At 38.3% G+C, this 27,680-nt stretch overlaps 1 protein-coding gene across 1 annotated transcript; it reads right to left on the bottom strand.

The window, feature by feature from the left end:
* Positions 1-1,738: 1,738 nt before the first annotated feature.
* On the bottom strand, positions 1,739-27,021 carry CLEC2A (C-type lectin domain family 2 member A). The gene is made up of 5 exons (XM_003829644.4): positions 23,891-27,021; positions 17,878-17,961; positions 13,734-13,900; positions 8,371-8,474; positions 1,739-5,348 (listed from the first exon to the last, which is right to left on the bottom strand). Exons 1-5 carry the CDS (start codon positions 23,943-23,945, stop codon positions 5,234-5,236), a joined length of 525 nt encoding a protein of 174 aa, XP_003829692.1. The 5' UTR covers positions 23,946-27,021; the 3' UTR covers positions 1,739-5,233.
* Between the last annotated feature and the right edge of the window lie 659 nt (positions 27,022-27,680).

Here is a 27,680-nt window from a genome sequence, read left to right on the forward strand (position 1 = left end):
TCCCTTCCTAACAGGTTAATTTCTGCTTCCAGGATTAATAGAAGCTTTATATGAGTTGATCGGTTTTTATACTGACTTCTGTTTCTTCTAAGATTTTAGCTTTAAATCCTTCTCCCTTTACCCCTGAGACAGAAAGTTCTGAGGAGCAGGTGATATCAGATGGAGGGAAACAAACAGAGGAGCGGGCTGCTCCTGAATCTACTAAAAACGTTATGAGTTCATATTTGGGTCCCACCTCTAAGTTTATCAAGGGCTCTTGGTGGGACTTGAGATAAAAGAGACAGAGCCCCTGGCCCCCCCTATTCTTCCTCAAAAGTCATGAGTGGAAGGACTTCTTTTTATTTTTCCCATTCGGGACATTCCCTCTTAGCCCTGTTCTTCCACATTTAAAACATCTATTCTGTCTTTTCTCTGTTTTGGGATTCTTTTGGCTTGGCCCCCCTGTGTTCTTTATAGGGTCTAGCAAATGAGGTCCCGGATCCTTTAGTAGGGGGCTTGGAGCCTCTAAATGGAGGTTTGGGTCATTTATAGATTTTGGCCCCCTGGGGGCTTTGTTTAGAAATGTATTGATTTGGAGCCCCCTGTTGATAGGTGGATAGCATGAATTTTGCTTTCACTTTTTGCTTTTCTTCGTATCTTCTCACATATACCTTTTGAGTTTCTCTGAGAAATTCACTTAGAGGATGATCTTTCCAATCCTCTATCTTTTGTAATTTCTTGGAAATGTCTGCCCAACTATTAGTAAAAAAATGAAGCTTTAACATTCCTTGTCCTAGGGGATCTTATAAATCTAGGCCTGCTTATTTTTTCATTTGCTCCTTTAATCTGTTTAAGAATTCTATAGGCTCTTCATCCTTCCCCTGTTGTGTGCTGAGTGCCTGAAACAGAGTCTGAGTCCAGGGTACTTATTCTTGAGTTCTTTTTATCATCATCTCCCTCAGGTCTTGCAGGTTTTTCCAGTGAGCTATGTTGTTATTGTCCCACCAGGGATCTTGGGCAGGGAATTTCTCGTCTGCTGTAGAAACGTTTTGACTGGGGGGTGTTCATGTTCTCAAACTACCATAGTGGCCCTAAGGATCATGCCCCTTTCTTCCCCTGAAAACAGGATGCCCAGGATGGACATTAACTCAGCCCAAGTATATAACTGGGGTCCTAGAAATTGATCACCGACCTGATCTGCCACTCGATGAGGGTCATCTCACAGTGGCTTGAGTTCTTTTTTAAAGCCTGGAACTTCTGAACTGGTTAGAGGAGCATTTACGAAGCTGATGGCACCCCCTCCCTGCAGCACCTCTTTTAAGGGGCAGAGAGTCAGAGCTGATTCCCCAGGGATAGGAGATAAAGGGAAGTTTTGAATATCCTTTTTACATTGCTCTACCTCATGTTGGAGTCCTTTTAGAGAAGAGTATTTAGGCTGGTAAGGAGCTGGCTCATGGGATGATAATTCCCAAGAATTGGGGTTGTAAGGGGTGGGGAACAATGTGAGCAGGGGAGGGATTTGGAGTGGGGTCTGAGGTGGCAACAGCTGCCTGAGGGGGAGAATTGGGGGTATTGAGTGGAGGAAGATGGTCTAGGGGATCCCACGTGTTGATGGGCTGTCTAGGAATAGGGACCTTTTCTCTTTCAGAGGAGTAAGATTCTAGCTTGCTCCCTCTGATTTTTAGAGGGTAAAGGAGGACAGGTCCTTGCCTCCAACAAAGAGCATACTCTATATCCTCCAGAGACACAGGGCTTTTGTCATTAATATGTTCCATTAAAAGTTAACAAATCCATTCTTCACTGGACCCAAATTTTGGCCAGAAAATTGAGGGTTTGAGGATTGGCTCTCGAGCCCAAATGAAGCAAAAATACTTTATCATTTGCTGCTTTCTTTTACGTTTGGTTCTTTTATTATCTTACCAATATTTTAGCATAAGCCCTAGGGAACTATCAGGAGGAATTTCATCATCTGCCTGGCTCTTTATTTTCCCTGTCTTATTTAAAACATTTCCCATCTTGGAGGTTTGGTATGGTGTCTAACTGGAGCAGGCTTTTTCCCTGGAGTTTTCAACCTCCCCTCTATTGGAGGTTTCTAATGCTTCTGGGGGTGTGGGGGCTCAACCTCTCCTACTAGAGATTTCTTGCCCTCCCTTCTTCTAGAAGCTGTGTGTGAGTCTCAATCTCTCCTACTAGAGATTTCTTGCCTTTCTTCTCCTAGAAGCTTAACTCCCCTTTTACTGGATGTTTCTTGCAATCTTCTCCTTTTGTTTTGTACTCACTCAGCACAGTAGTAGTGCTTGTTACCATTCACACACTTTCAGCCTCGAAGATATCCCGACCTCCAAGGAAATACTTTATTGCCCCTGCAACATTTCTTACCTTGTCCTGTGCATAGAGTCACCTGGTTGCCGTGGTAGGTAAGAATCCTTTCCACCCACGTTGCTGAGAGTGTGGGTTTATTCGTCATGCTGGGGGAGGTCCTGATCCCTTTCCCTCTGAGGCCACTGCAACGAGACAGTGTGATGCATCTCCTCATGGGAGACGATCTGGGACTCTTCCCCAGAGGAGAAAGGGTATCCCTGATGAGCCCCTATGATTGTTAGAAACAAGTGCTCTGTGCTGCAAAGAAGAACCAGCACTGAGACAAAGGATTTCTCAGCAAGGCAATTTACTTCTGCAGAAGGGTGCTGCCTGCGTCAGCCATGCAGCACACTGAACAAAGGAGGGTAAGAGTTTTTATTCCTAACACAGTCCCTGCTTCTGTGTAGTTCCCCATTGGCTGGAGTCAAGACCACACAACCTAAACTAGTCCTGACTGGCTAAACACTTAAACCTTCTATGTAAGGTAGATGAGTGATGGGGGAGAAGGAGGGAAGGGAAGAGGGCCACCTGTGGAGAATAAGGCTAAACTTTTTCCAAATAAGGAAAGGAATGTGGAGTGAGGCTGACATGTCTAGGCATGTCAGGGCACAGCAAGAGCAGGAGGGCTGTTTGCAGGCTAGAAAGAAGAGAGTACAAGAAGGTTGAGCCTCTGAGCAAAGAACAAGGTCATTACACAATTAAGCCCTTTGAAGAGGAATTTATCCTCTCTGGCATGAATTAATGGTGTGATTAGTTCCATATGTTGCCAGACCTTACCAGTTGTGAAGCCAGCAAGTCCAAGAATTCTCAAAACCCCAAAAGTAGTTTATAACCTTAAAATATTTAGCAAACCTTGACTCCAACCTGCATAATTTAGCTCACCTATTTACATTTTAGTGACACCTGCATTTTACCAATAATTTTTAAGGCTGTTTTTATTTCTCAAAGATTAAAGTCATGTGAACTGAAAGTACCACAGCTTTTATCTTCTCCTTAAAAAAATACTTGATCCAAGCACTTTTCTTTAGGACAAATTAATTAGAGCTCTTTTTGTAAACATCACACACAGTATACACACAGACAGGCAGAAGAAAACCCAGTCCCTGGGTCCATTTTTTTTAAGAGACAGGGCTAGGAGAACATGTAGGTATCTAACCTGATAGGGTTAGATATCTCATCACCTAAGGCAGGGCTGCTAAACAAAGCCTTGTCATGCAGTTACTGGCCATGCCCCCAGGATGTAAAGCAAGATGGAGGCCTGCAACACAAACCATACAGCCATGCACAGCACACCAGATTGGCTATAGCCCAAGACTAGCCCCACAAATCCTTTTTCATAACAAAAACTTTAGAGAGTACAAACAGTGATAGTTGGGGGGCCTGGCCTTGTAAAAATGTCCTCTAAAAGGAAAAAAAAAATGTAAAGGTTAACTGCTGATGGGGTAGAAGAAGGGGATAAAAAATCAGTTTAAAATGCCTGGGGAAGAACCTCTTATTCTTATGAAAGTGGATGCTCCACCAGGGGAAAAGCTTAATTTTCATCCAATAAAGCTGAAGCCCTTGGGTGGGGAAGGGGAAGGCTGTGGTGGCTTGTGGCTGGGAGCCAGCCAGCTGGCTGTGCAGGACCCTTAGGCCATGAGTCCCAACCCCTGCATGGAGGGGAGGCAGAGTGAGGAGACCCCACTTGCCTGTCCCTCTTGAAAAAGGAAGAAAATGGCCTTTCCCCTGACCCTTAGAGTGATGGGGTTTGGGGGCATGTTTCCCCCACCCTCAGAAGCTGGAGGATGAAAATAGGAGCAACAGTGAGAGGTTTCGAGGCCTCATTTCATTCGCCTCTTCTCGAGCACCCATGTTATGTGCCAAAATTGTTGCAGGACTTTTCCTTAGTTCAGCTAAAGATGGTGTTCTTGTCCTGCCCATGTCCATAAAAATCTATGCTCACAGATGTTTTAGAGGATGAGTAAATCCGGGTTTTATTGGGTGAAAAGCAAAAAAAAAAAAAAAAAAAAGGAAAACAGGATGCTCTGTTAGACCACTTCCTGCTGACCATTCTAATCTCAGGTTCCACACAGGAAGAGGAGGGACGATGCTCGCTCTTCTATGCTGCAAAAGTTGTGAACTTCCCAAGGCTCCACCTCAGTGGGCAGACTGGTGGGAGTTTCTCCCGGGCACTGCTTCCCACCTGCCTGTCTCATTTTCACACTGTAATCAAGATACTTTTTTTTTCTCTAGTTTTTCTTACTATCTATCCATTTATACTCACACTCCTACTTGTTCTGAAAGATCACAGTTACCCAGGCAGGTAATTAAAACTGCACTAATGCAACAAGGCAGCTTTGATACAACCTTTGAATGCCCTATAGAATTTAAATTTTATGAAGCATCCAAATATGTGCCCCAAATGAATTTTCTTTCCTTTTTCTTACTTGGGAGATTGCATTTTTTTTCACGAACCTACTATTTGGTCACTTTGATATTTATTACTCCAGTCTATATAGTATGTTATAATTTTTATGTATAACTCATAATTTATCAGTGTTTATTATTTGTAGATGCTATGTTCTGAGTATTTGGGTCCTCCCAAAACTCATAAATTGAAAGCTAATCACCAGTGTGATGGTATTAGGGGATGGAGCCATCCATCAGGAGGTGATTAGTTTATGAGGATGGAGCCATAGTGAATGTGATTGTGCCCTTATAAAAGGCTCCAGAGAACGGCCTTGTCTCTTTAACCATGGCAGGGCACAGCAAGAAGTTTCCATCTATAAACCAGAAAATGGGCCCTCACCAGAGGTTCTTTTTCTATAACAGAATAAGTGAGAAAGCCACTTTTGCATAATTAGCTCTTCTTTCAATCTTGAAGTGTGATAGTCATTTTCAAGTTTTTTCTGCTCTATAAAAAATATTTAGGTTTGCTGCAAATCCACTTGATATCAATAAATCCTCTGGAACTATGGACTCCATCAGCACTCAAGAAAGCAAAGGATCCGTTCCCTATAATTTCAAACCTGAAAAAGAACACTCTAAATCAGTCTGGGAACCACTTACGGCTGTAATCAAAAAGACAATTAATAATAGAGTGATTTTAAATATATTATACCAAACACTGAGCTCCCAGAAAATATACCCACCCATCACCATATGCTGCATTAAAATATCTGGTATATTAAGGGAAAAATAAGACTGAACATAAGTGTTGGAGTTAAAATCTGTAACCCTATTTAGAACAACTTGTAGATAGGCAGATAGACACGTATAGGTATACAAAGACAGGGGTAAAACCCTTCTTTCCTTCCATTCTTCCTTCCTTCCTTGGTTCTTTCCTTCCTTTCTTCTTTCTTTCCTTTCTATCTATATGCAAAGAGAGAGTGTTTGCCAAATTCAAAGATTCCTGAAATTAAAAAAATTCAGTTTTCTGGCATAATTTTAGGCAATGTACTTTTTCAAAAAGTAAAAATAAGATTTATATTTACTTGGTACTTTTGAAACATACTGCAATAGAAACCTAAGAGACTGCATACTGCAATAGAAACCTAAGAGACTGCTTATAGTCTTTTTTTTTTACATTTTATCCTCATGGATAGAAAGAATCAATATTGTGAAAATGGCCATATTGCCCAAAGTAATTTAAAGATCCAATGCAATACCCATCAAACTACCTTTGACATTCTCCACAGAATTAGAAGAAAACTACTTTAAATTTCATATGAAACCAAAAAAGAGCCCATATAGCCAAGACAATCCTAAACAAAAAGAGCAAAGCTGGAGGCATCATGCTACCTGACTTCAAACCATGCTACAAGGCTACAGTAACCAAAACAGCATGGTACTGGTACCAAAACAGACATATAGACCAATGGAACAGAATAGAGACCTCAGAAATAATGCCACACATCTACAACCGTCTGAACTTTGACAAACCTGACAAAAACAAGCAATGGGGGAAGGATTCCCTATTTAATAAATGGCGCTGGGAAAACTGGCTATCCATACACAGAAAACTAAAACTGGACCCCTTCCTTACACCTTATACAAAAATTAACTCAAGATGGATTAAAGACTTAAATGTAAAACCCCAAACCATAAAACCCCTAGAAAAAAATCTAGGCAATATCATTCAGGACATAGGCATGGGCAAAGACTTCATGATGAAAACATCAAAAGCAACAAAAGCCAAAACTGACATATGGGATCTAATTAAACTAAAGAGCTTCTGCACAGCAAAAGAAACTATCATCAGAGTAAACAAGCAACTAACAGAATGGGATAAAATTTTTGCAATCTACCCATCTGTCAAAGGTCTAATATCCAGGATCTACAAGGAACTTAAATAAATTTATAAGAAAAAAAACATCAAAAAGTAGGCAAAGGATATGAACAGACAATTCTCAAAAGAAGGCATTTATGCAGCCAACAAACATTTGAAAAAAAAAGCTCAACATCACTGATCTTTAGAGAAATGCAAATCAAAACAATAATGAGATACCATCTCATGCCAGTCAGAATGGCAATTATTAAAAAGTCAAAAAACTAAAGATGCTCGTGAGGCTGTGGCGAGATAGGAATGCTTATACACTGCTGGTGGGAGTGTAAATTAGTTCAACCATCGTAGAAGACAGTGTGGTGATTCCTCAAGGTTCTAGAACCAGAAATACCATTTAACCCAGCAATCCCATTACTGGATATATACCCAAAGGAATATAAGTAATTCTATTATAAAGACATATGCACACATATGTTTATTGCAGCACTATTTACAATAGCAAAAACATGGAATCAACCCAAAGGGCTATCAAAGATAGACTGGTTAAAAAAAAATGTGGTACATATACACCATGGAATACTGTTCAACCATAAAAAAGAATGAGTCCATGTTCTTTGCAGGGACATGGATGAATCTGGAAACTGTCATCCTCAGCAAACTAACACAGGAATAGAAAACCAAACACTGCATGTTCTCACTCATAAGTGAGAGGTGAACAGTGAGAACACATGGACACAGAAAGGGGAACAACACACACTGGGGGCAGTAGGGGGTGGGAGAAAGGGGAGGAAGAGCATTAGGACAAATAGCTAATGCATGTGGAGCTTCAAACCTAGATGATGGATTGGTAGGTGCAACAATCCACCATGGCACACACATACCTATGTCACAAACCTACACATTTTGCACTTGTATCCCAGAACTTACAGTAAAATAAAAATATATTTTAAAATTAATTTTCTTTGTTGATAAACAAATCTTTCCTTATTTATAAGTATAATTTGTCCTGTCTTGCATATTTCAATATTTGTTTTATTGGTTGCTTTTTTTAATCTAGCATGTTACTAAAATAATAAGGCAGAGATACATATGTATCCACGAAACAATTATATAAATAAAAAAGTAAACTAAATAAAAAATAAACAAAAATTAAAAAAATAAATATAATATTGCTTATGATGAACATTTGGAAAGCTAAAGACAACTATACAATCCTCAACCATTTTAACCCAAGAAACACTTTTAACAATTTTAACCCACCCAGGAAATGCTTACAGAAATAAAAATAAATAAAATAAGCAACAAATAAATAAAAACAAGTAGTATTCATTGTGGTGGGCATTTGGAATGTTAAAGACAACTATAAAGTCTTTAACCCTTTAAAGACAAAGAAATCTTATATACACTTTACTTGGAAAGGAGTACAAGTAATACGTGAGTTTTGGCTTAAAATTTGCAGAATGATTAAATTTGAATTAGCAAAAGAGAACTAATTGTCAAGGAAGAGCTTGACAATAAAGATAAAATAACAAATAAAAATAAAAATGGAAGATTTCACCATGTGTTATTTAACAAGGTGAGAAGAAAATGGGTTGCTCTAGGGTATGCTTCAGTGTGAAAGGGCATATGTCATAGATTGGAGACTAAAAAGTTAATTCTACATGGAAAATAGAAAGATTTGTTTATAATAATACAACTCAAAATGATTTAAAATTTTTCATATGACACACCAGAATAAGAACATTCCTAATACATTGGAAACTCACCAATCATTGAATGTGGTGCCATTTGTCCATTTCCAAGAATCTCCTTGTTTCCTGCTTAGTCCAATCCAGTGCATATCAGTTCCTGCGTACCTCTTCAAAAATTCCTTTCACAAAACAAAGGGAATCAGCGATTACTTAATATGTTACAGCACATTGCTGAACATGCTTCCCACCCCAATTATTCTATCTTTTAGGATTCACATTCTAATTTGTCTTCCCTGATGCTTCTATAACAAACAGCACAGATGTTGATGTTTGGGTTAGTTTTATCAGAAAGATTTTCATTTTGCTTTTTTGCATCTTAAGTATCTCCAAATAATTGGGCTACAACCAAGTCATTGATACCCTTTAGTATGAATGTCACTGATATTGTATGTTTTTTCATATAATCAGAGATAAAACTAACTTCTATATAAATATAATTTACTGCAATGAAATCTATTATGTGATGGCTTTAGTCACTGCTCTATTGGCTTTTTGCTATTAAGCCACAAACCTTTCATTAGCTTTTTGTTCTTTTAACTTTTATTTTAGGTTCTGTGATGTATGTGAAGGTTTGTTACAGAGGTAGACTTGTGTCATGAAGGTTTGTTTTACAGATTATTTCATCACCCAAGTATTAAGCCCATTAACCAATAGTTATATCTGTCATATCTGCCATCACATAGTTCTGGGTTAATTATGGCAATGTGCTAATTGAGATCAATAGGAGAGGACTGGAAAGTGTTTTATGTACATCATTTACTTAGGCACTGAACAAACTTCTGTGTTAAACAGAACAATTAACTAATTAAAAGTGAGTCTTACCCAATCCAAATATACATGTCAGTACTAGATCAAAGATAAAAGTAGACAGACTCATTAGTTCACAAAAGTCATTTAAAAATTAACTCATCCATAACAAAAGAACCATAAATCAATCACGTAAACACCACTGCAACCATTGTTGTTCTGGTTTTAGCTCTTTGAGGAATTGCCACACTGCTTTCCACAATGGTGGAACTATTTTCACTCCAACCAATAGTGTATAAGTGTTCTTTTCTCTGCAACCTTGCTAGCATTTGTGGTTTTTTGACTTTTTAATAATATCCATTCTGACTGCTGTGAGATGATATCTCGTTGTGGTTTTAATGTGCACTTCTCTAATGATCAGTGATGTTGAGCTTTTTTTCATGTTTGTTGGTGAAATGTATGTCTTCTTTTAAAAAGGGTCTCTTTATGTCCTTTGCCCAATTTTAATAGGGTTGTTTTTCTCTTGTAAATTTGTTTTAAGTTCCTTAGAGATGCTGATGTTAGACTTTGACAGATGCATAGCTTGCAAAAGTTTTCTCCCATTCTGTAGTTTGTCTGTTTACTGTGTTAATAGTTTCTTTTGCTGTGCAGAAACTCTTAAGTTTAATTAGATAATATTTGTCAATTTTTGCATTTTTTTTTACTATTGCTTTTGTTGTCTTTGTCATGAAATTTGCCTGTTTCAATGTCCAGGATGGTATTGCCTAGGTTTTCTTCCAGGCTTTTTATAGTTTGGGGTTTTACATTTAGGTCTTTAATCCATCCTGAGTTGATTTTTGTTTATGGTATAAGGAAGGAGTCTTGCTTCAATCCTTTGCATATGGCTAGCCAGTTATTCCAGCACAATTGATTAAATATGGAGTTCTTTTCCTATTGCTTGTTTTTGTCAGCTTTGTCAAAGATCAGATGGTCGTAGGTGTGTGTCCTTATTTCTGGGCTCTCTATTCTGTTCCACTGGTCTATGTGCCTGTTTTTGTACCAGTACCATGCTGTTTTGGTTACTGTAGCCCTGTAGTATAGTTTGCAGTCAGGTAACATGATGCTCCTAGCTTTATTCTTTTTGCTTAGGATTGCCTTGGCAATTTGGGCTCTTTTATGATTCCATATGAATTTTAAAATAGTTTTTTCTTTCTAATTTCATGAAGAATATCATTGGTAGTTTGACAGGAATAGCATTGAATTTCTGTCAGTTCAATGCCATTCCAGCCAGTTCAGCCTGGTTAAGAACTCTTGTTGGAGAACTGGTGCAGTTGTTTGGAAAACATATGACACTCTGACTATTTGAGTTACTGGAGTTCTTGCATTAATTCTGTCTCGTCTCTGCAGTGGGTGTCAATTTAACTGCAGTGTATATTTAGTACAGTCGATAGATCTCTTTTCTGTTTTCATAGGGCTGAAGCTTTGTGCAGGGTCTTTATTTGAAGGTGACTTCTTTAATTTTAGAGGGGGTTATGTTAGTGAGATATCTTTGGTGTTGAAGATTTGAGGTGTGATCCAGTAGGTTGCGCTTGGACGTATTTGTCAGTTGGGAGACTCTTGATCCATTGTGTGACTCCCTTACTTTTCCTCACAGTTGCAGCCATGTTCTCTCTCAATGTTCTGAAAATGTGGGTTTCTCTCCCACTTGAGTGCTGGCTATAGATTGTGACTTGGCAATTCTAGGCTGCCCACTGCAGCCCTTGGGTGATCTCAGTGTTTATGTTTCTTCCCCAACTTGGAGGCAGCAATGGAAGAGACCTTAGTAGTGGTAAAAGCCAATGGTCTTTTGCTTTTCTCCTGGGAGCTTCACTCCAGAGAGATGCAAGTAAGCAATCATTCAGTGCAATCAGCCCAGGAGGGAGGGTCTCTGCTGTGGGCCCAAGCTGGAGGTTCCATGTCTGGTGATGAGCAAGGTGGGTGAGCAGAGCCTGTGGAGATGGACTGGCCTCCTCTCCTGCAACTTGTTGGAGGTGTGGATGAGAGACTTAGGGTCTTTGCTCCTTCATTAGTCTGAGGGCAGCAAGGGCAGTTCCAGTGCAGAGGCAGTGGCAGAGAGGTTTCCTGTTGCCCCTGGAGGCTCTCTCTAAGACATTCCAGAGCTGCTACTGGCTCAATAGCTCTTGCGAGGGGGGCTGGAGGCCCAGGCCTGGAGGACCCTCCTGGTGAGGAGACAAGGAGATGGGCACTCATGTAACAGTCTGGCCACTTTATCATAGGGCTGCTGTGGTATGCTGGTGGCCATCTCCAGTCCCTATTTACCTCGGATTTTCTGATACCTCTAGGTACCAACAGTGAAGCCTACAAAACAGCAAAGAAGGTGGCCTGCCCCTCCCTCTGTGAGCTCTGTGCCAGGCAGGTACATAGCTATTACCGGCCCAAGAACACCTGTAGGAGGCAGCTAAAGACCCTGGTTAGAGATCCTGCCCAGTGAGGAGGAATGGGATTGGGTACCCACTTACAAGGGCAGTCTGGCCACTTTTTTGTAGAGCAGCTGTGCCGTGCTGGGGGACCACTTCCACCCCTGGTCAACTTGGACTCTCCAAAGCCTGAAGGCTGGATGGCTAAGTCACCCAAACAGCAAAGATGGCTGCCCACATCTCCCTCTGGGAGCTGTTTCAGGGAGGTGCAATGCTGTTATTGATGGCTGGCTAGAACTCCAAGCCAGTGGGTCCTATCCTGTGAGATGCCATGGAAGTGGGTCCTGCAGAATGTCGCTGCTCAGCCTCCTGGATTCAGCCCCTTTACTAGGGACGTGTAAGGGGGTCTAACCTCCCTCTTCGCTGGAGTTTCAACTACTTTTGCTGGGAAGCCTGGAACTCCTGGCTATCTGAGGCTCCCGGGTCACTGCACATGCCTGAGAGGCTGCTCTTTTGAAGCTCCACTTAGCTCTGTGTGTCAGACTGAAGGCCCCGGTGGAGTTGGTTCACAAGGGGATCTCCTGACCCGAGGGTTGCAAAGATCCATGGGAGCAGCATGGGTTCCAGGGGTTGCACATTCACTCACCACTTCCCTGGGCGAGGGGAGTTCCCCTGGCTCCATGTCGTTCCCAGGTTGGCCATCGACCTGCCTTGCTTTTCTTCATTGTCTATGGGTTGAGTTGTTTCCTTGATTACTTCCATTGCGTGTACCCTGGATGTTTCAGTTCAAAGTGCTGTATTTACTCACTCCTTCAGTTCCTCTCTTTGAGAGCTGCGCACACCAGCTACTTCTAGTCGGCCATCTTGGCCGCTCTCCAACCCCCAGCTTTTCCTTAAAAACTAATCTATTTTCTTACTCTGTGTCCCTAGAGTCCACGTGTCTCCTTCTTTGCCCTCTTTACTTCCATTAATTCACTCGCTTCTTCGAAGTGCACATATTTCCTTCATTTCCTTGTCTCTAAATTCTAAGAGCTGTATTTTTAAAAATTTTTTCTGTCTATGCTTGGTAGAATGCAAATTGAAAAGGGTTTAAAAAATCTACTTAATAATCTAAGAACATTTAATGAAGACATTTAGATACATAAACAGTATGCATTGTGGTAAAGGACATGGCATCACTAGTCATCTTGCCTGGGTTCAAATCCCAGCCCAACAACTTATGGCTGTGTCATTGGCTGGGTTACATAACATTTCTGTGACTGACTTTCCTCATCTTTAAAGTAGGGAGAGTTATATAACTCCTTCATGGGTGTTAGTAGAAGATTACATGAGATTATATAGTTTCAGTGCTTAGAACACTGTTTAGCACACATTGTCATATACAGTTGACTCAAACAATGTGGCAGTTAGGGGCACTGACCCCCTGTGCAGTCAAAAGTCTGTATATAACTTTTGACTCCTCAAAAAGTTAACCATGCTGTGTATGGTATCTCATGCTAATTCTAGCACTTTGGGAGGCTGAGGCAGTAGAATTGCTTGATCTCAGTTTGAGACCAGCCTGGACAACATAGTGAGACCTCATCTCTACAAAAAATAAACAAAATTAGCCAGGAGTGGTGGTCTGCACCTGTAGACCCAGCTACTCAGGAGGCTAAGGTGGGAGGATTGCTTGATCCCAGGAATTCAAGGCTGCAGTGAGCTGAGATTGCACCACTGCACTCCAGCCTAGGTGCCAGAGTGAGACTCTGTCTTAAAAACAAACAAACAAACAAACAAACAAAAAACAAAAACAGAAAACTTAGCCACTAGTAGCCTGCTGTTGACTGGAAGTCTTACTGGTAACATAAAAGTAAATTAACACATATTTTCATGTTATTTGAATTATATGCTGTATTATTACCATAAAGGAAGCTAGAGAAAAGAAGATGTTATTAAGAAAATCATAAGAAAGAGAAAATCTATTTACTATTCATTAAGTGGAAGTGAAGACATCGTAAAAGTCTTCATCCTCGTTGTTTTCATATTGAGTAGGCTGAGGAGGGGGAAGAAGAGGAGGGTTTGTTCTTGCTGTCTCAAGGGTGGCAGAGGAAAAATAATCCAGGTATAAGTGAACCCACACAGTTCAAACCCATGTTGTTCAAGGATCAATTGTATTATAGTATTAGCTATTATTGTTTTATTATGTTTTTATACAAACAATCTCTGAAATTACTGAAGACTTTTCTGTTTTCTTACCATGTCTTCTCGTGTATCAATCTGAGCAAGTTCTGCTTTCTGCAAACTACAAAATATTTTACTGGCTGTCCAATTTCTGGTATCATCAGAAAAATAGAAACACTTATCTCTCACTCCAAGCCAGTCCCCTGAACATGCCACAGGTTTAGCATGCTTGGACCATGTGGCTGAAAAAAAAAAGAAAGAAATGATCAGATAAAGCATAAGTTAAAAAGTGTTTCTACTCATTCAGGTGTATTAATTTTACTTTTTGCTCCCACAGTTTGAGGCCTGTAAGTTAGCTTCCCCCCTCCCCAGAATGAGCATGAATTAACTTCCCCTGTCTGTAAGGAAGATCATTTAGTGATCAAGCAGTGCATACTTTTTTCTATTTCCCTGGCTTCTATTTTGAGAAATGGAACCACTAGCTTCTCATAATCTATATTAATATCCTGCCAAAAACAATGCATAAAATGTAGCTATAAATTCTGCAATCAAGGTAGAGTGCTGGAGATCTGCATGTAATTTAGGTTTCAGAGGTTAGGGTAAGAAATGGAGGCTTTCCTTTACCTATGAAAACACCCAAGCTAGGAAAGTGAAACTCGCCATAAAGGACAACACATCAGTGAAACATAAGAATTAGTGAAACCTTTGTTTCATTTCATTTACATCCAGTGCTGAAGAATATGGAATAATAATGAAAGCACATTGTTTGGAGATTTACTGTCTCAAGGTTTTATTTAGGTGCTAAGTATTCAGAATAAGACAAGTCCATGCATTCCACGTTTGAATAAATTAATGCAAGTAATAAAGAGCCAACTATATGCTCAAATGTAGGGCAAACTCCAAAGGCTGCACCCCCTACTCCACCATGATTTATTATTATTATTATTATTTTGTAGTGCTCAGAAGTGGATACAGGCTACTACACAGGGTGTAAGATATAATGTGTTTCAACTCTCTCTCTCTGCTCTTTTTGTTTTGTTAAACTTTAAGTTCTGGGATAAATCTGCAGAGTGTGCAGGTTTGTGACGTTGGTATACATGTGCCATGGTGGCTTGCTGTGCCTATCAACCCATCTTCTAGGTTTGAAGCCCCGCATGCATTAGGTATTTTGCAATCTATCCATTTGACAAAGGACTAATATCCAGAATCTGCAAAGAACTTAAACAAATTTACAAGAAAAAAACAAACAATCCCATCAAAAAGTGGGTGAAGGATATGAACAGACACTTCTCAAAGAAGACATTTATGCAGCCAACAGACACAGGAAAAAACGCTCATCATCACTGGCCATCAGAGAAATGCAAATCAAAACCACAATGAGATATCATCTCGCACCAGTTAGAATGGTGATCATTAAAAAGTCAGGAAACAACAGATGCTGGAGAGGATGTGGAGAAATAGGAATACTTTTACACTGTTGGTGGGACTGTAAACTAGTTCAACCATTGTGGAAGACAGTGTGGTGATTCCTCAGGGATCTAGAACTAGAAATACCATTTGACCCAGCCATTCCATTACTGGGTATATACCCGAAGGATTATAAATCATGCTGCTATAAAGACACATGCACACGTATGTTTATTGTGGCACTATTCACAATAGCAAAGACTTGGAACCAAACCAAGTGCCCATCAATGATAGAATGGATTAAGAAAATGTGGCACATATACACCATGGAATACTATGCAGCCATAAAAAAGGATGAGTTCATGTCCTTTGTAGGGACATGGATGAAGCTGGAAACCATCATTCTCAGCAAACTATGGCAAGGACAGAAAACCAAACACCACATGTTCTTACTCATAGGTGGGAATTGAACAATGAGAACACATGGACACAGGGAGGGGAACATCACACATCGGGGTGATGTTGGGGTTGGGGGAGTGGGGAGGGATAGCATTAGGAGATATATCTAATGTAAATGACGAGTTAATGGGTGCAGCACACCAACATGGCACATGCATACATATGTAACAAACCTGCACATTGTGCACATGTACCCTAGAACTTAAAGTATAATAATAAAAAAAAGAAAAAAGGAAAAAATAATAATCGCCATACTGACTGGCCTGAGATGGTATCTCATGTGGTTTTGATTTGCATTTCTCTACTGACCAGTGATGACGAGCTTTTCTTTATATGTTTACTGGCCACATAAATGTCTTCTTTTGTCTTTCTGCTCTTTTTAATCAATGAATAAATGAACATAAAAACGTACTGTAGAAACTCTTGTCTATATTTAACTTCCAGATGTTTAGACAGCAATAACATTAAGCTCTAAGACTACACTGACAGTAGAGACTATAAACAAGAAGACTATCAGTATTCTTGAGAATGCCCGAAACCCAACCAAACCCAACCCAACCCAATCAAACCAAAACAAAACAAAGAGCAGTGCTACTTAGCCAAATTTAAGTGCTAAATTAAGCAAACCATGTATATGGAAAATCAAGTGCTGGGGACTATTTGGCCATGGCTCAGGAATTAAATTCTACCTTTGGATCTTTTTCACAAAATAAACCCATAGAACCCAGAGGAAATTTAACAACTTCATTTTTACAAATATTGCGATTCCAATGAGGCAATCTTGCAAAAGGTCACATATGCCGTTATTTCTTTGTTTTTTTTTTCATTTAACTTAATATGATAGTGAAGGAGTTCAGAACATGATGCCTCGAAATATGTCACTCAGGCATATAGACTCTTTTGAGTTAAAGGCACTTTTAAAACAGCAGATGCAAGAGAAAACACTCTGAGCTTCCTTCTTTTTCTTATAAGCAGGAGATAAAATACCTATGTGAAAGATATCTTCTCTATACCAGAAGGAAAGCAACATTCTTATAGTCAAGGATAGGTAGTTGAGGCCAAAGGAAATGTGTGCAAACAACATTTGTTAATTTAACATTTATCTTTCCAGTCACTTTTCTACTCAATTAATTACCCTAGATCAAACCTCTTTGTCTTGCCACATTTTCATAATTTATTACCCTTTGTTGAATTCAATATATAAGTGTTCAACTCTACCTGCATCTTTAGGCTTTCATAAGGAAGACGTGCATGTCACACCAAACTTATATTAACTAAACGCATGTGCTTTGCTCAAGTTGATGTGTCTTGTGTCAATTTCATTCTCAGGCCCGCAGAAAAACCCTGAGCGGGTAGAGGTAAGATTTTGCATCCCAATTAACAGAAATAAATAAAGTTTTATAGAACAAACTATTAGTGACATAACTTACTCTTGATTAAAAAGAAATTAAAGGAATGCTACAATTATGAAGGTCAAGCTGCATGGTTTTTAAAATTTATCAAGCATTAGAGTTATACAGCCAAGGTTTTTGATCCTAGGTCTGGAATGTATTATTTGTGAGAGGCAACTTACTCATTCTGTCCTGTATATTTTTTATCTGTAAATGGATTTTCTTATACCTGTATCCTAGTCTAATGAGGATTAAATACAAATAACAGAGCATAGTGTATTTAACATTAGCTCACTAATTCACAAACTCTAGAAAAGAAAATTATCTGTAACAAGCCCATAGAACTGATGTTTATGTGGGATTTTTTTTATAAATATAGAAATTGATCCTCCTAGTTTTAAAACTTGAAACTTACATTTGTCTTATTTGAGTTCATTCTTTAGGAATCTGACCTTTAGTCCTCTCAGATAGTAACAGGAAACCGAAAGTCACCAGATCACCACTTCCAGACAAGGGACTCCTCACCGCCATGATTGTCTAACCGACCACCAGCTCCCTGTTGACCAACTCTTCTTCCCTACCCCTCCCTAATTCGGGAATAGTCATTGTCTCCGGGATTGGCTCTCTGTGCCCTGAGCAATGGGACCTAGACTGAACCCCTGGCATTTCAGTAACATCGCTATTGCTGTCGCCATCTGGTGGTCATCTAAGAATTTAAGATTATTTTTCTTAAGCATCAAGGACTATAAAGTCAAGAACATAATTCTATTGTAAAACTGAGAGTGTTTGGGGGAAAGGCAAGGATTATGGTAAAAACGGTTGAACTGGTAAAAATTTGAGGACAAGTGTCTATAAAACCCTTTAATCACTCTAGATCTGGGAGATTTGGAGTTAAACTTGAGATATACATGGACCCGTCAGGCGTGAAGAACCATAGAAACTGTATGAATTAAACCACTCACCTATCATAATAATGCAAACTGTAGTAATAATAATACTCAGGAAGCATATAAGGCCAATCTTCCAGTTTTGTATCAACTTGGGAACTGCAAATTAAATCAACACATATTATACAATTTCTGAATAAACACTGACTCGATATTATTACTGGTGTATTCCTCTCCTATAATTGTTAATCAGGAAACCCTCAATCAAGTACATACATCTCAAAATAACAAAGGGTAGCAAACCATCAAAAAGTGCAAGGAAGATAAGTACCAAAAAATGATTGCTATAGCTGTTCAGCTCGAGAGAGTGGTGAGTGCAGAAATCACTGAGTTTTGGGGGAATGAGGAAGGAAAGGAAAGGAAAGTTTACTTAAAAGGTAGAAATAGTTTGGGGGATTATAAGCAAAAAGGCATAAAGATCATCAAAAGGTCCACGATTAGAACAAATGTTTATAACAGATATATAAGGCAATAGGATTAAAGACAGGAAAGAAAGGAGTCATAAGGTCATGACAGAAGACCTTAAATGAGAGATATATTTTTCTTTATTCTTTAAGCCATGGAGGAAATAAACAATGTGTTTCAGCAAGAGAATATTCAAGATAAGAGCAGCAATTTATTTATTTGTGGTAAGCAAACAAAATTAGAGAAGACTCAGGATTTGACACTCGTGGAAATGCTGTGAGGTTAAGAACAAATAATAATTCTATTAATGATAAAGTAATTGTAGCTGATATATCATTAGTAGATGTAGAAACAATCTAGGAAGAATGTGCGTGTATGTGTGTGTCTGTGTGTGTGTGTGTACAGTCATGCATAGCTTAGCAATGGGGAGATATTTTGAGAAATGTGCCTTTAGGTGATTGTGTCATTGTGGGAACATCATAGAGTGTACTTACACAAACTTAGACAGTATAGCCTACTAACACCTAGGCTATATATTACAGACTGTTGTTCCTAGACTACAAACCTGGATAGCATGTTATCGTACTAATTACTGCAGGCAATTATAACACAATGCTAAATGCTTGCATCTAAACATAGAAAAGGTACAGTGAAAATACCATATAAAAGATCAAAAATGCTACACCTTTACAGAGCAGCTTCATTGTAATCTTATGGGACCATTGTCATTATGCAATCTGTCATTGACCAAAACATTGTTCTATGGTGCATGACTATATGTGTATATCGTGCATATATGCATAAACACAGATTATATATATGCATGCATACCTATATGCATATATATGCTTTATATGTATGTATATATACATGTACATATACATACATATATTTAAATATCAGAAAAGAGGACTTGAAGAAAGAAAAATTTAAAAGGAAGTCATAAGTTTTCTCTCTTTCTTCAGAACTTAAAGCAGCCTTAGTGAATGAAAACTTAAAAAAGTTACTAGTTTTCATGATCACCAGACTACAGATAATGTGCAATAAAGTAATTTCAAGACTGGATTGAGAGAAGCCAGATTCTGAGATGTTTACAAAGAGAATGTTTGATAGGAAGAAGAGTTTGGTAATTTATCTTACATCAAGAGAAACAATAGCTAAAGATAGAAAACATAAAATGTGTTTTTTTTTTCAAGATTAGGGAGAAATGAAGAACAAGGAAGAGGAAAAGATAAAAACCACTGCACAAATTTCAGATACCCAAAAGAGTAATTTGTGGGCAAAGCCATGTCTTACACAAAAGGTATTGAAACAATTGAGAAAAAAAGGCTTTACCATACTGCAACATCAGCTTACAAAATTTATTTAAGACATATCATTGACCTGAACATACAACCTGAAACCATACAATTTCTAGAAAACATAAAATAGTTTGTGACCATGAGAATTAGTAAAGCTGTCTTAGGGAAAGAAGAGAAAGTACAGTGTAAAATTAAAAGAAACTGATAAATTGAATTTAATTGAAATTTAAGGGCTGGGCACAGTGGCTCATGCCGGTAATCCCAGCACTTTGGGAGGCCAAGGAGGGTGGATCACCTGAGGTCAGGAATTTGAGACCAGCCTGGCCAACATGGTGAGACCCCTTCTCTACTAAAAATACAAAAAATTAGCTGTGCATGATGGCAGGCACCTGTAATCCCAGCTACTCGGGAGGTTGAGGCAGGAGAATACTTGAACCCAGGAGGCGGAGGCTGCAGTGATCAGAATTATGCCACTGCACTCCAGCCTGGGTGACAGAGTGAGGCTCTGTCTTAAAAAAGAAAAAGAAAGAAAGAAAGAAGAAGGAAAGAAAGAAAGAAAGAAAGAAACCTCTGCCCATTTCAAGATACAAGACACTGTTGTGAATATAAATATGCAAGTTACAGACTGGGAGAAAATAGTCACAATACGTGTATGCAAAAAAGACTGGTATCGAAAATACTAAAAGGTCTGTAGTTTAGAGATATAGTACAAACAACTTGATAAAAAAAAGAACCAAAGTCTTGAACAAATACTTACAGAAGAATACACGCAAGTGAGCAATAAGCACATAAAAGATGTTCCATATTATTAGTCACAAGCAAAATGCAGAATAAAACCACAATGGAATATGACTACATGCCACTTGCACTGTTAAAATGAAAAAGACTGACAGCACCAAGTGTTAGCAGGATATAGGGGAACCGAAACACATACACAACTGGTTGAAGTACAAAAATGTATAAGTGTTTTGGAAAATTCTTTAGCAGTTTTTATTTTTAATTAAAATATATGTCCTTCATTCCTGTTCTGGCATGTGATATTTGCAATAGATTGGAAGTCATCCCTACTGTTCTCACAGTGACAACAAAAAAAAAGCTGAGAAAACTAAATAAAAACAACACTTCTAGTATGCAGAAATAGTATTGATTTGTTAAATGTGCTCTTTTAAGTAACCCTCTTGAACTCTGGTATTATTTTTAATAGTTTTCTAGTTGATTCTATTGATATTTATTTTTATATAATCAAATTATATGAAAATATTGCAGATACAACTCTTCCATTGCAATCCTTGTCCTTTATAATTCCTTTTGTTTTCTTATATCACTGGTTACCTTTAGCATTGTACTACACTATTGCTAAACAGTAGTAGTTACAGTGAACATTTTTTTCTTGTTTTTAATCTTAAATGAAATGTTTAAATTTTCATTATTAAGCACTGTAAAAATGCTGTATAAATTTAACATACAACATTAGCAATTTAAAAAAGATTTTTTCTATTCCTAGTTTCTTAAGAGGGACTTATCTCAGATAGACATTGAATGTTATCATGTTTCCTTGTTGTTATCAAATGCACTTACTGAATAATTGTGTGGACTTTCTTTCAAAAAATTTTAATAGGGTAGCTTGCACTGATATTCTGATATCTAAGCATTCCTAAGATAAATCCACTTGTATATGAATTTTTAACTGCTTTGTTCTATATAGTAAATAAATATTTTCTTGGAATTTCTAATTCTAATTTCATAAGAAGATGAGTCTGTTTCTTTTTGTCTTGTTCTGACTTTGTTTGGAAATCAAAAAGTCTATTAAATCGGGGTAAATTTCTCATTTTGCTATTTTTTGAAGCAAGATGTCCAGTACAAAAATTAGCTATTTCTTGAAAGATCAGTAGATTACTCTATTTTAGTTGCCTTTTCAATGTATTTATTTTTAATTTCTAAAATTCTATAATTATTTATTTCTTCTCATTACATTTTGGCATTTTATATTTCTTAGACCTCTACATTCTTTTTTTTATATTTATAAGCGCATTAGTGTTTTAGTTTGCTAGGCCTGCCTTAACAAGTTGTCACAAACTGGGCGGCTAAAATTAACAGGAATGTATTGTCGTACAGTTCTGGAGACAAGAAGTCTGAAATTAAGATGTTGGTCGGATGGGTTCCTTGTGAGGCCTGTAAGGAAAGAATCTGTTCCAGGCCATTCTCCTTGGCTTGAAGATGGCATTCTCCCTGTATATGGATCCGTCTCTAAATTTTCCTTTTTTATGAGAACACCAGTAATATTAAATTAGGTCCCAACCTACCGACCTAATTTTAACGTGGTAAAGACACTATCTCCAAACCAGATCACATTCTGAGGTAGAGGGGGTTAGAGCCTCAATATATAAAATTTTAAGGGAACAGAGTTTGCCCCATAATAATTGATGAATTATTTCCATAATGTTTTATTAAATTTTAATATTTGTGGGTTTTGTGATTATTTGTACTTTTTTGATATTTTCTTTATTGTATCGTCTTCTGCACACTTTTAGACATCTAGTTCTCTCGTCTTTTCTAATAGCCACCATTTGATTTGTTATTCCTCTCATTTCTTCTCTTTTTCACTAACGTCTCCTATTATCTCATTTTTTAATTTTGTATATTTTTCTTTCACTCTATTGTGCCAGATGCATGTTTTTTTCTTATCTATTTTGTTTGTACACTTTTGAAGTTTCAGTTTGAGGTATTTGGCTTTTATTAATTTTAGAAGTTGGAATATTATTTCTTCAAATATTTCCTATCCGCTATTCTTTTTTTCTCTCTCTCTGTTTCAGATTCTTGTTATCTAGAAGGTGGCATTTCTACTTCTATTTTTCATATCTCTCAGCTTTTATTTTATATTTTCTAACTGTTTTCTGTCATGTTTTTAATAGCATCTCCTAGGTCTTATTCATTCTTAATCAGCATCCATTCTATTAATTAACTCCTCAAAGTGTTCTTTATTTCAAACACTATATTTCTATAATTATTATTTTCACTTGGTTTTTATTGTGTTCTTGGCGCTTCTTCATTTCATTAATATCTTTTCTTTTGGAGCATTTTTATTATGCTTTAATTAAATTCTCAGACTAGATGTTCTAATGATTCCTGCAGCCCGGCTTTCTCATAATCTTCCAGTACATGCTTCACAGTACTTCATATTTTGTCTTTTCGTTATGCAATGAGATAAATTTTCTTCCACTTTTTACTCTCTAAACTCTTAAATCTGTTACCCAGACAAGCCTGACTAATTTGTTTGGCTAAAGGAATGGAATCTTATTTCTTTTTGTAATACTAATGTCCAATTGTGTAAAATGTAGACTAATTTTTAAAAATTTTCTTATGAAGTTTTCATAGATCAAGAGTTCGTAACTATGACCAATAGTTAGAATATACAACGAAGTAAATTTAACCTTACCCTAAAGAAACTTCTAAATAGAACATCCTTAAATTAAAATGGAAAGTCTTCTAAGACAGAGAGATATTATCACTGAAAACATTCTAGTATAGGCTGCTAGAAATGCTGTAGCTAGAAATCGTATGGTAGATGAAAAGTTTTACTAGGTAGCTACTGAGGTCTCTTCAACCTTTAAGAGTATCAGGCTTACTTATTATTAAAAGAATTATCCCAATTGCCCTGGGAATTCATATCAGTAAACTCTGATAGTGGTTTCAGCTGGAGTCCTTAACTCATTTCAAGATTTTACTTTTTATCTCTTCACTGTCTTTATCTTAAAGTTTTGGCAGGCTTCCTATTCCAGTCATTTGGCATACAATTCATTCGTTTTCTTTAACATAAACCCTCAGAACTATTGTGAATGGAGGGTGTTTGTATGTGTACCTTGTTTTTATTTATTGGTTTGTTTATGTTTCAATCCACTGAAAACAAACTTCATTGTTGGCCTTAGCTGAATCTTACAATTTTTGAAAAGTTCTTTTCAGTCTTATGAAGTCACAATCATCAAGCCTCCTTCCAGAGTGAAGCATTTGCCTTTTATTCTGTATAAAAGTGTTAAGCAATTTTTTTCCTGTGAAAGTACATTTTAAAAATATTCTTATTGAGATATAATACACGTACCATAAAATTCTCCCCCAAAACCTTCTTACACGCAAGCTTATACCCTCTCTTGCAGACATAAAACTCTACATGCTCTAACAGGCTTCCACAATTCTCCAGAAGTGCTTCCCCATCCCTCACTTACTTTAGTAGACTTTCATGGTAAGTAGAGTCCATATTTTTAAGCTGTCCTGTATTTTGTTTTATCTTTCCTTTACTTCCTTCTCATTCACTCTATAAAACTTACCTATCCGATGTATGAAGCCATCAGCTCTGCCATCCCGTAGCTCTGGATTAATCATGGCAAGGTGCTAACCGATGGAGATCAGTAGGAGAGGACTAGAAAGCTTTTCATGTACATCACTTATTTAGGCACTGAGCAAGCTTCAGTCAAAAGAGACTTAACCAGTCCAAATGGAAAACATCAGTACTAATTTTAGATCAAAGATAAAAGTAGGCAGACTTGTTAGTTTAAGGAAGGAATTTAAAAATTAACTCATCCATAACAAAAGGATCGTAAAGTCAATCATGTAAACACCACAACAACCGTGCTATGGAACATTTCCATCATCTTTCTTTTTTTCCTTGTGTAATCACTATCTTTTCTGACCCTGGACCCTGGCAAGCATTACTTTGCTTTATATCAACATAGTTTTTCCTTTCATGGAATTTTTTTTTTTGAGACAGGGTCTCACTGTGCTGCCCAGGCTGGAGTGCAGTGGGGAAAACATGGCCCATTGCAACTTTGACCTCCTTGGCTCAAGCAATCCTCCTGCCCTACCCACCCAAGTAGCTGGGACTACAGTCGCGCACCATCATGCCCTGCTAATTTTATTTTTTGTAGAGACTAGGTCTCATTATATTGCCCAGACTGGTCTTGAAATCCTGGGCTTAAGTGATCCTCTGGCTTCAGTCACCCAAAGTACTGGGATTACAGGCATGAGCCACCACGGCCAGCCCCTTTCATAGAATTTTGTATAAATGGTATCATATAATATGTAGTGTCTTGTCTCTTGCTTATTTCATTTATAATACTTTTGAGATTCACTCAAGTTGTTGTGCAGGTAAGTAGTTCATTCCCTTTTATTTCTTAGTAGTATTCCTATTGCATGTTATACCAGAAATTATCTCTTTGATCACTAGTTGATGGACTTTTGTTTCTAGGGTGGGACTGTTACGTATGAAACTGCTGTACACAAGCATTTTTGTGTGAGCAAGTTTTCTCTTGGATAAATTCCCAGAAATTGAATTGCTGCATCATATAAGTATGTTTATCTTTATAAAAAGCTGTAAAACTGGCTGGGCGCGGTGTCTCTCACCTGTAATCCCAGCACTTGGGGAGGCCGAGGCGGGTGGATCATGAGGTCAGGAGATCGAGACTATCCTGGCTAACACAATGAAACCCGTCTCTACTAAAAATACAAAAAATTAGCCGGGCCTGGTGGCGGGCACCTGTAGTCCCAGCTACTCGAGAGGCTGAGGCAGGAGAATGGTGTGAACCCGGGAGGCGGAGCTTGCAGTGAGCCGAGATCGTGCCACTGCACTCCAGCCTGGGCAACTGAGCAAGACTCTGTCTCAAAAAAAAAAAAAATTTGCTTCAGCCTGGAATCTTTGCTTTTGGTGCTTCGGTGCAGAGACAGAAAACGGGCACTCAGAGTCACACTGGTAGTTGCACACTGTATCTGCAGAGGGCGTGTCTCATCTGTACCCCGCTGGGTTACAGGATTTCAGGAGGTATTTTTGTCCACCTGTGAATTCCGTTTATTCCTTTCATTTAACAGACAGTGTCTTTCCTTTCTGCAGTTGATTTTGCTAAAGAGGCAATTCATAAGGTGAGGTCCTACTCATAGTATGACTTGCTTTCTCACGACCTCCTTCCATTTTTAGTAACTCCCTGGTCTATTTGGTGCCTATAAAAAAAGAATCTGGTAATGGAGACTTCTTTTAATATGGAAATTTGGTCTGGCAATAACTTATTCCTTTCCACATGTAACTGACCCAATCTGGTTTCCAGATGACAAGTATGCAAGCCCCAGATGTTGAGAAGCCATATTTCAAATGCTTCCTGCATCTGTTGAAATATAATTGTTCATACTTGCCATCCCTTATGTTTCTTGTAACAATTTGCACAGTTCTTGCCAGAATAAATGCCATTCTCTGTATGCTTCAGAGAATTCCGCAATTTGATCAGTGTGTGTGTGTGTGTGTGTGTGTGTGTGACCTTCCGTAAAACACTTCTAAAGGGTGAAAGCTCTTGTATGGCATAGACATGAATTCCTTCCTCTGGTAATAATTAGGTTATTTCCAGAAGCACAGTGTCATTTTTTTTTTTTTTTGAGGTGGAGTTTCTCTCCTGTGGCCCAGGCTGGAATGCAATGGTGTGATCTCGGCTCACGCAACTTCCACCTCCTGGGTTCAAGTGATTCTCCTGCCTCAGCCTCCTGAGTAGCTGGGATTATAGGCATGCACCACCATGCCTGCCTAATTTTGTATTTTTAGTAGAGACGAGGCTTCTCCATGTTGGTCCAGCTGGTCTCGAACTCCTGACCTCAGGTTATCCACCTGCCTCGGCCTCCCAAAGTGCTGGGATTACAGGTGTGAGCCACCATGCCCAGCCCATTCTTTAAATAAAAGCTTTCCTGTTTAAGGCTTTTCAAAGGAGCAGACCACTTTGAAGATTCTCCCTAGGGTTGATATGTGTCTAATTCATTTTATAAAACTATTCTTATCTTCATTTTAAAGCTTTGGCTATACAGTCAGAAATGTCCTGGATAACAAACTATTTTGTATTTAATTTAATTTGCCTCTTCATTGTCTTATTCAACAAACATTTACAGAATGCCTAATTAGTACTTGGCATTTTTCAGGGTGCTTGAAATACGTCTGTGAACAAAATAGACACAGATTCCTTTACTCACGGGGTTTCCATTCCAGGAAGTTTAAACATAAAGACTAAAGATAGTAAACAAATGGTACGATATTCCATATTCCAGTATGTAATAAGTTCCACTGAAAACAAAAGATAGGCCAGGTTAAAATTGATTAGTAATATCAAGGTTGAGGAGTGTGAGCTGCAATTTTAATAGGGTAGTCAGGGTAAGCATCACTGAGAAAGTGAAATGTAAATGAACTTTGAGGAGGGAAAGTGCCGTGTGGATACCATCATCCTGGTGGAATTGTGTGAAGATCCTAGGGCAGATGTACGCCTGGCACATTCCGGAAAGAGTGAGGAAGCCAGCTGTGTCTGGAGGAGAACAGTAAGAGAAGAGTTCAGCTAAGTACCAACAGGGTAATTCTGTTTTTGCCATTCTGAGGCCTGTGGCTAATATTCTAAGTGAAATGGGAAGATGGAAAATTATTTTGAGCAGGATAGCGGTGTGATCTGACATACATTTAATATGTTCACTCTGGGTACTGTCCTCAGAATAAGTTGGAAGGGGATGCAATCCACTCACCTAGCCTGAAAAAGTATACTTAAAAATGTTCAAAGTTCTGCTCATGTTCATAAAATTCAACCCGTAGCCCATTATTTGTTCCTTTCTCTTTTCTTCTTTACCTCTCAAATTTTCTCCACTGGGCGCTCTGACTCCTTTTAACATTATTTCTATTTCAGTACAGCTGGATAGAAATGTCATCATTAGGAGATGCAAAGCGGTCCCCTTCTAATGTGATAGTCACCACTCCAGAGATGGCTAATGGAGATGTTTAATGACCTTAAAAATGCATAAGTCTCATTCCCCATCCTCCTTTTGCTAACGATGGTCATTTTTTGTAGCACAATAATCTGAAAATTTTAGAATTATTTTTGTTCTTGTACGGTACAGCATGTAAATTATAATTTAACAACACCTGCATTTAACCTGCTAACACAGTTTACACACTATTAAATCCCGGCCCCATAGAGAATGAGAAGATGAGAAGATGCTGATAAAATTTGCTTCTGATGATGCTGAACATACCATCTATTTTTTCTCTTCTTTTTTTTTGAGACGGAGTCTCGCTCTGTCACCCAGGCTGGAGTGCAGTGGCATGATCTC

Source organism: Pan paniscus, chromosome 10 (genome assembly GCF_029289425.2).
Source record: "Pan paniscus chromosome 10, NHGRI_mPanPan1-v2.0_pri, whole genome shotgun sequence".
Lineage (NCBI taxonomy): Eukaryota > Metazoa > Chordata > Mammalia > Primates > Hominidae > Pan > Pan paniscus.

Bases quoted from the DNA above. Each gene is read 5' to 3' on its own strand.
- CLEC2A (XM_003829644.4), bottom strand. From the start codon at position 23,945: ATGATTAATCCAGAGCTACGGGATGGCAGAGCTGATGGCTTCATACAT. The intron at 8,475-13,733 runs GTAAGAAAACAG...GTTTTGTGAAAG, and splicing joins TTGATACACGAGAAGACATG to GAATTTTTGAAGAGGTACGC. The intron at 5,349-8,370 runs GTGAGTTTCCAA...GTTCTTTTTCAG, and splicing joins GGCACCACATTCAATGATTG to GTTTGAAATTATAGGGAACG.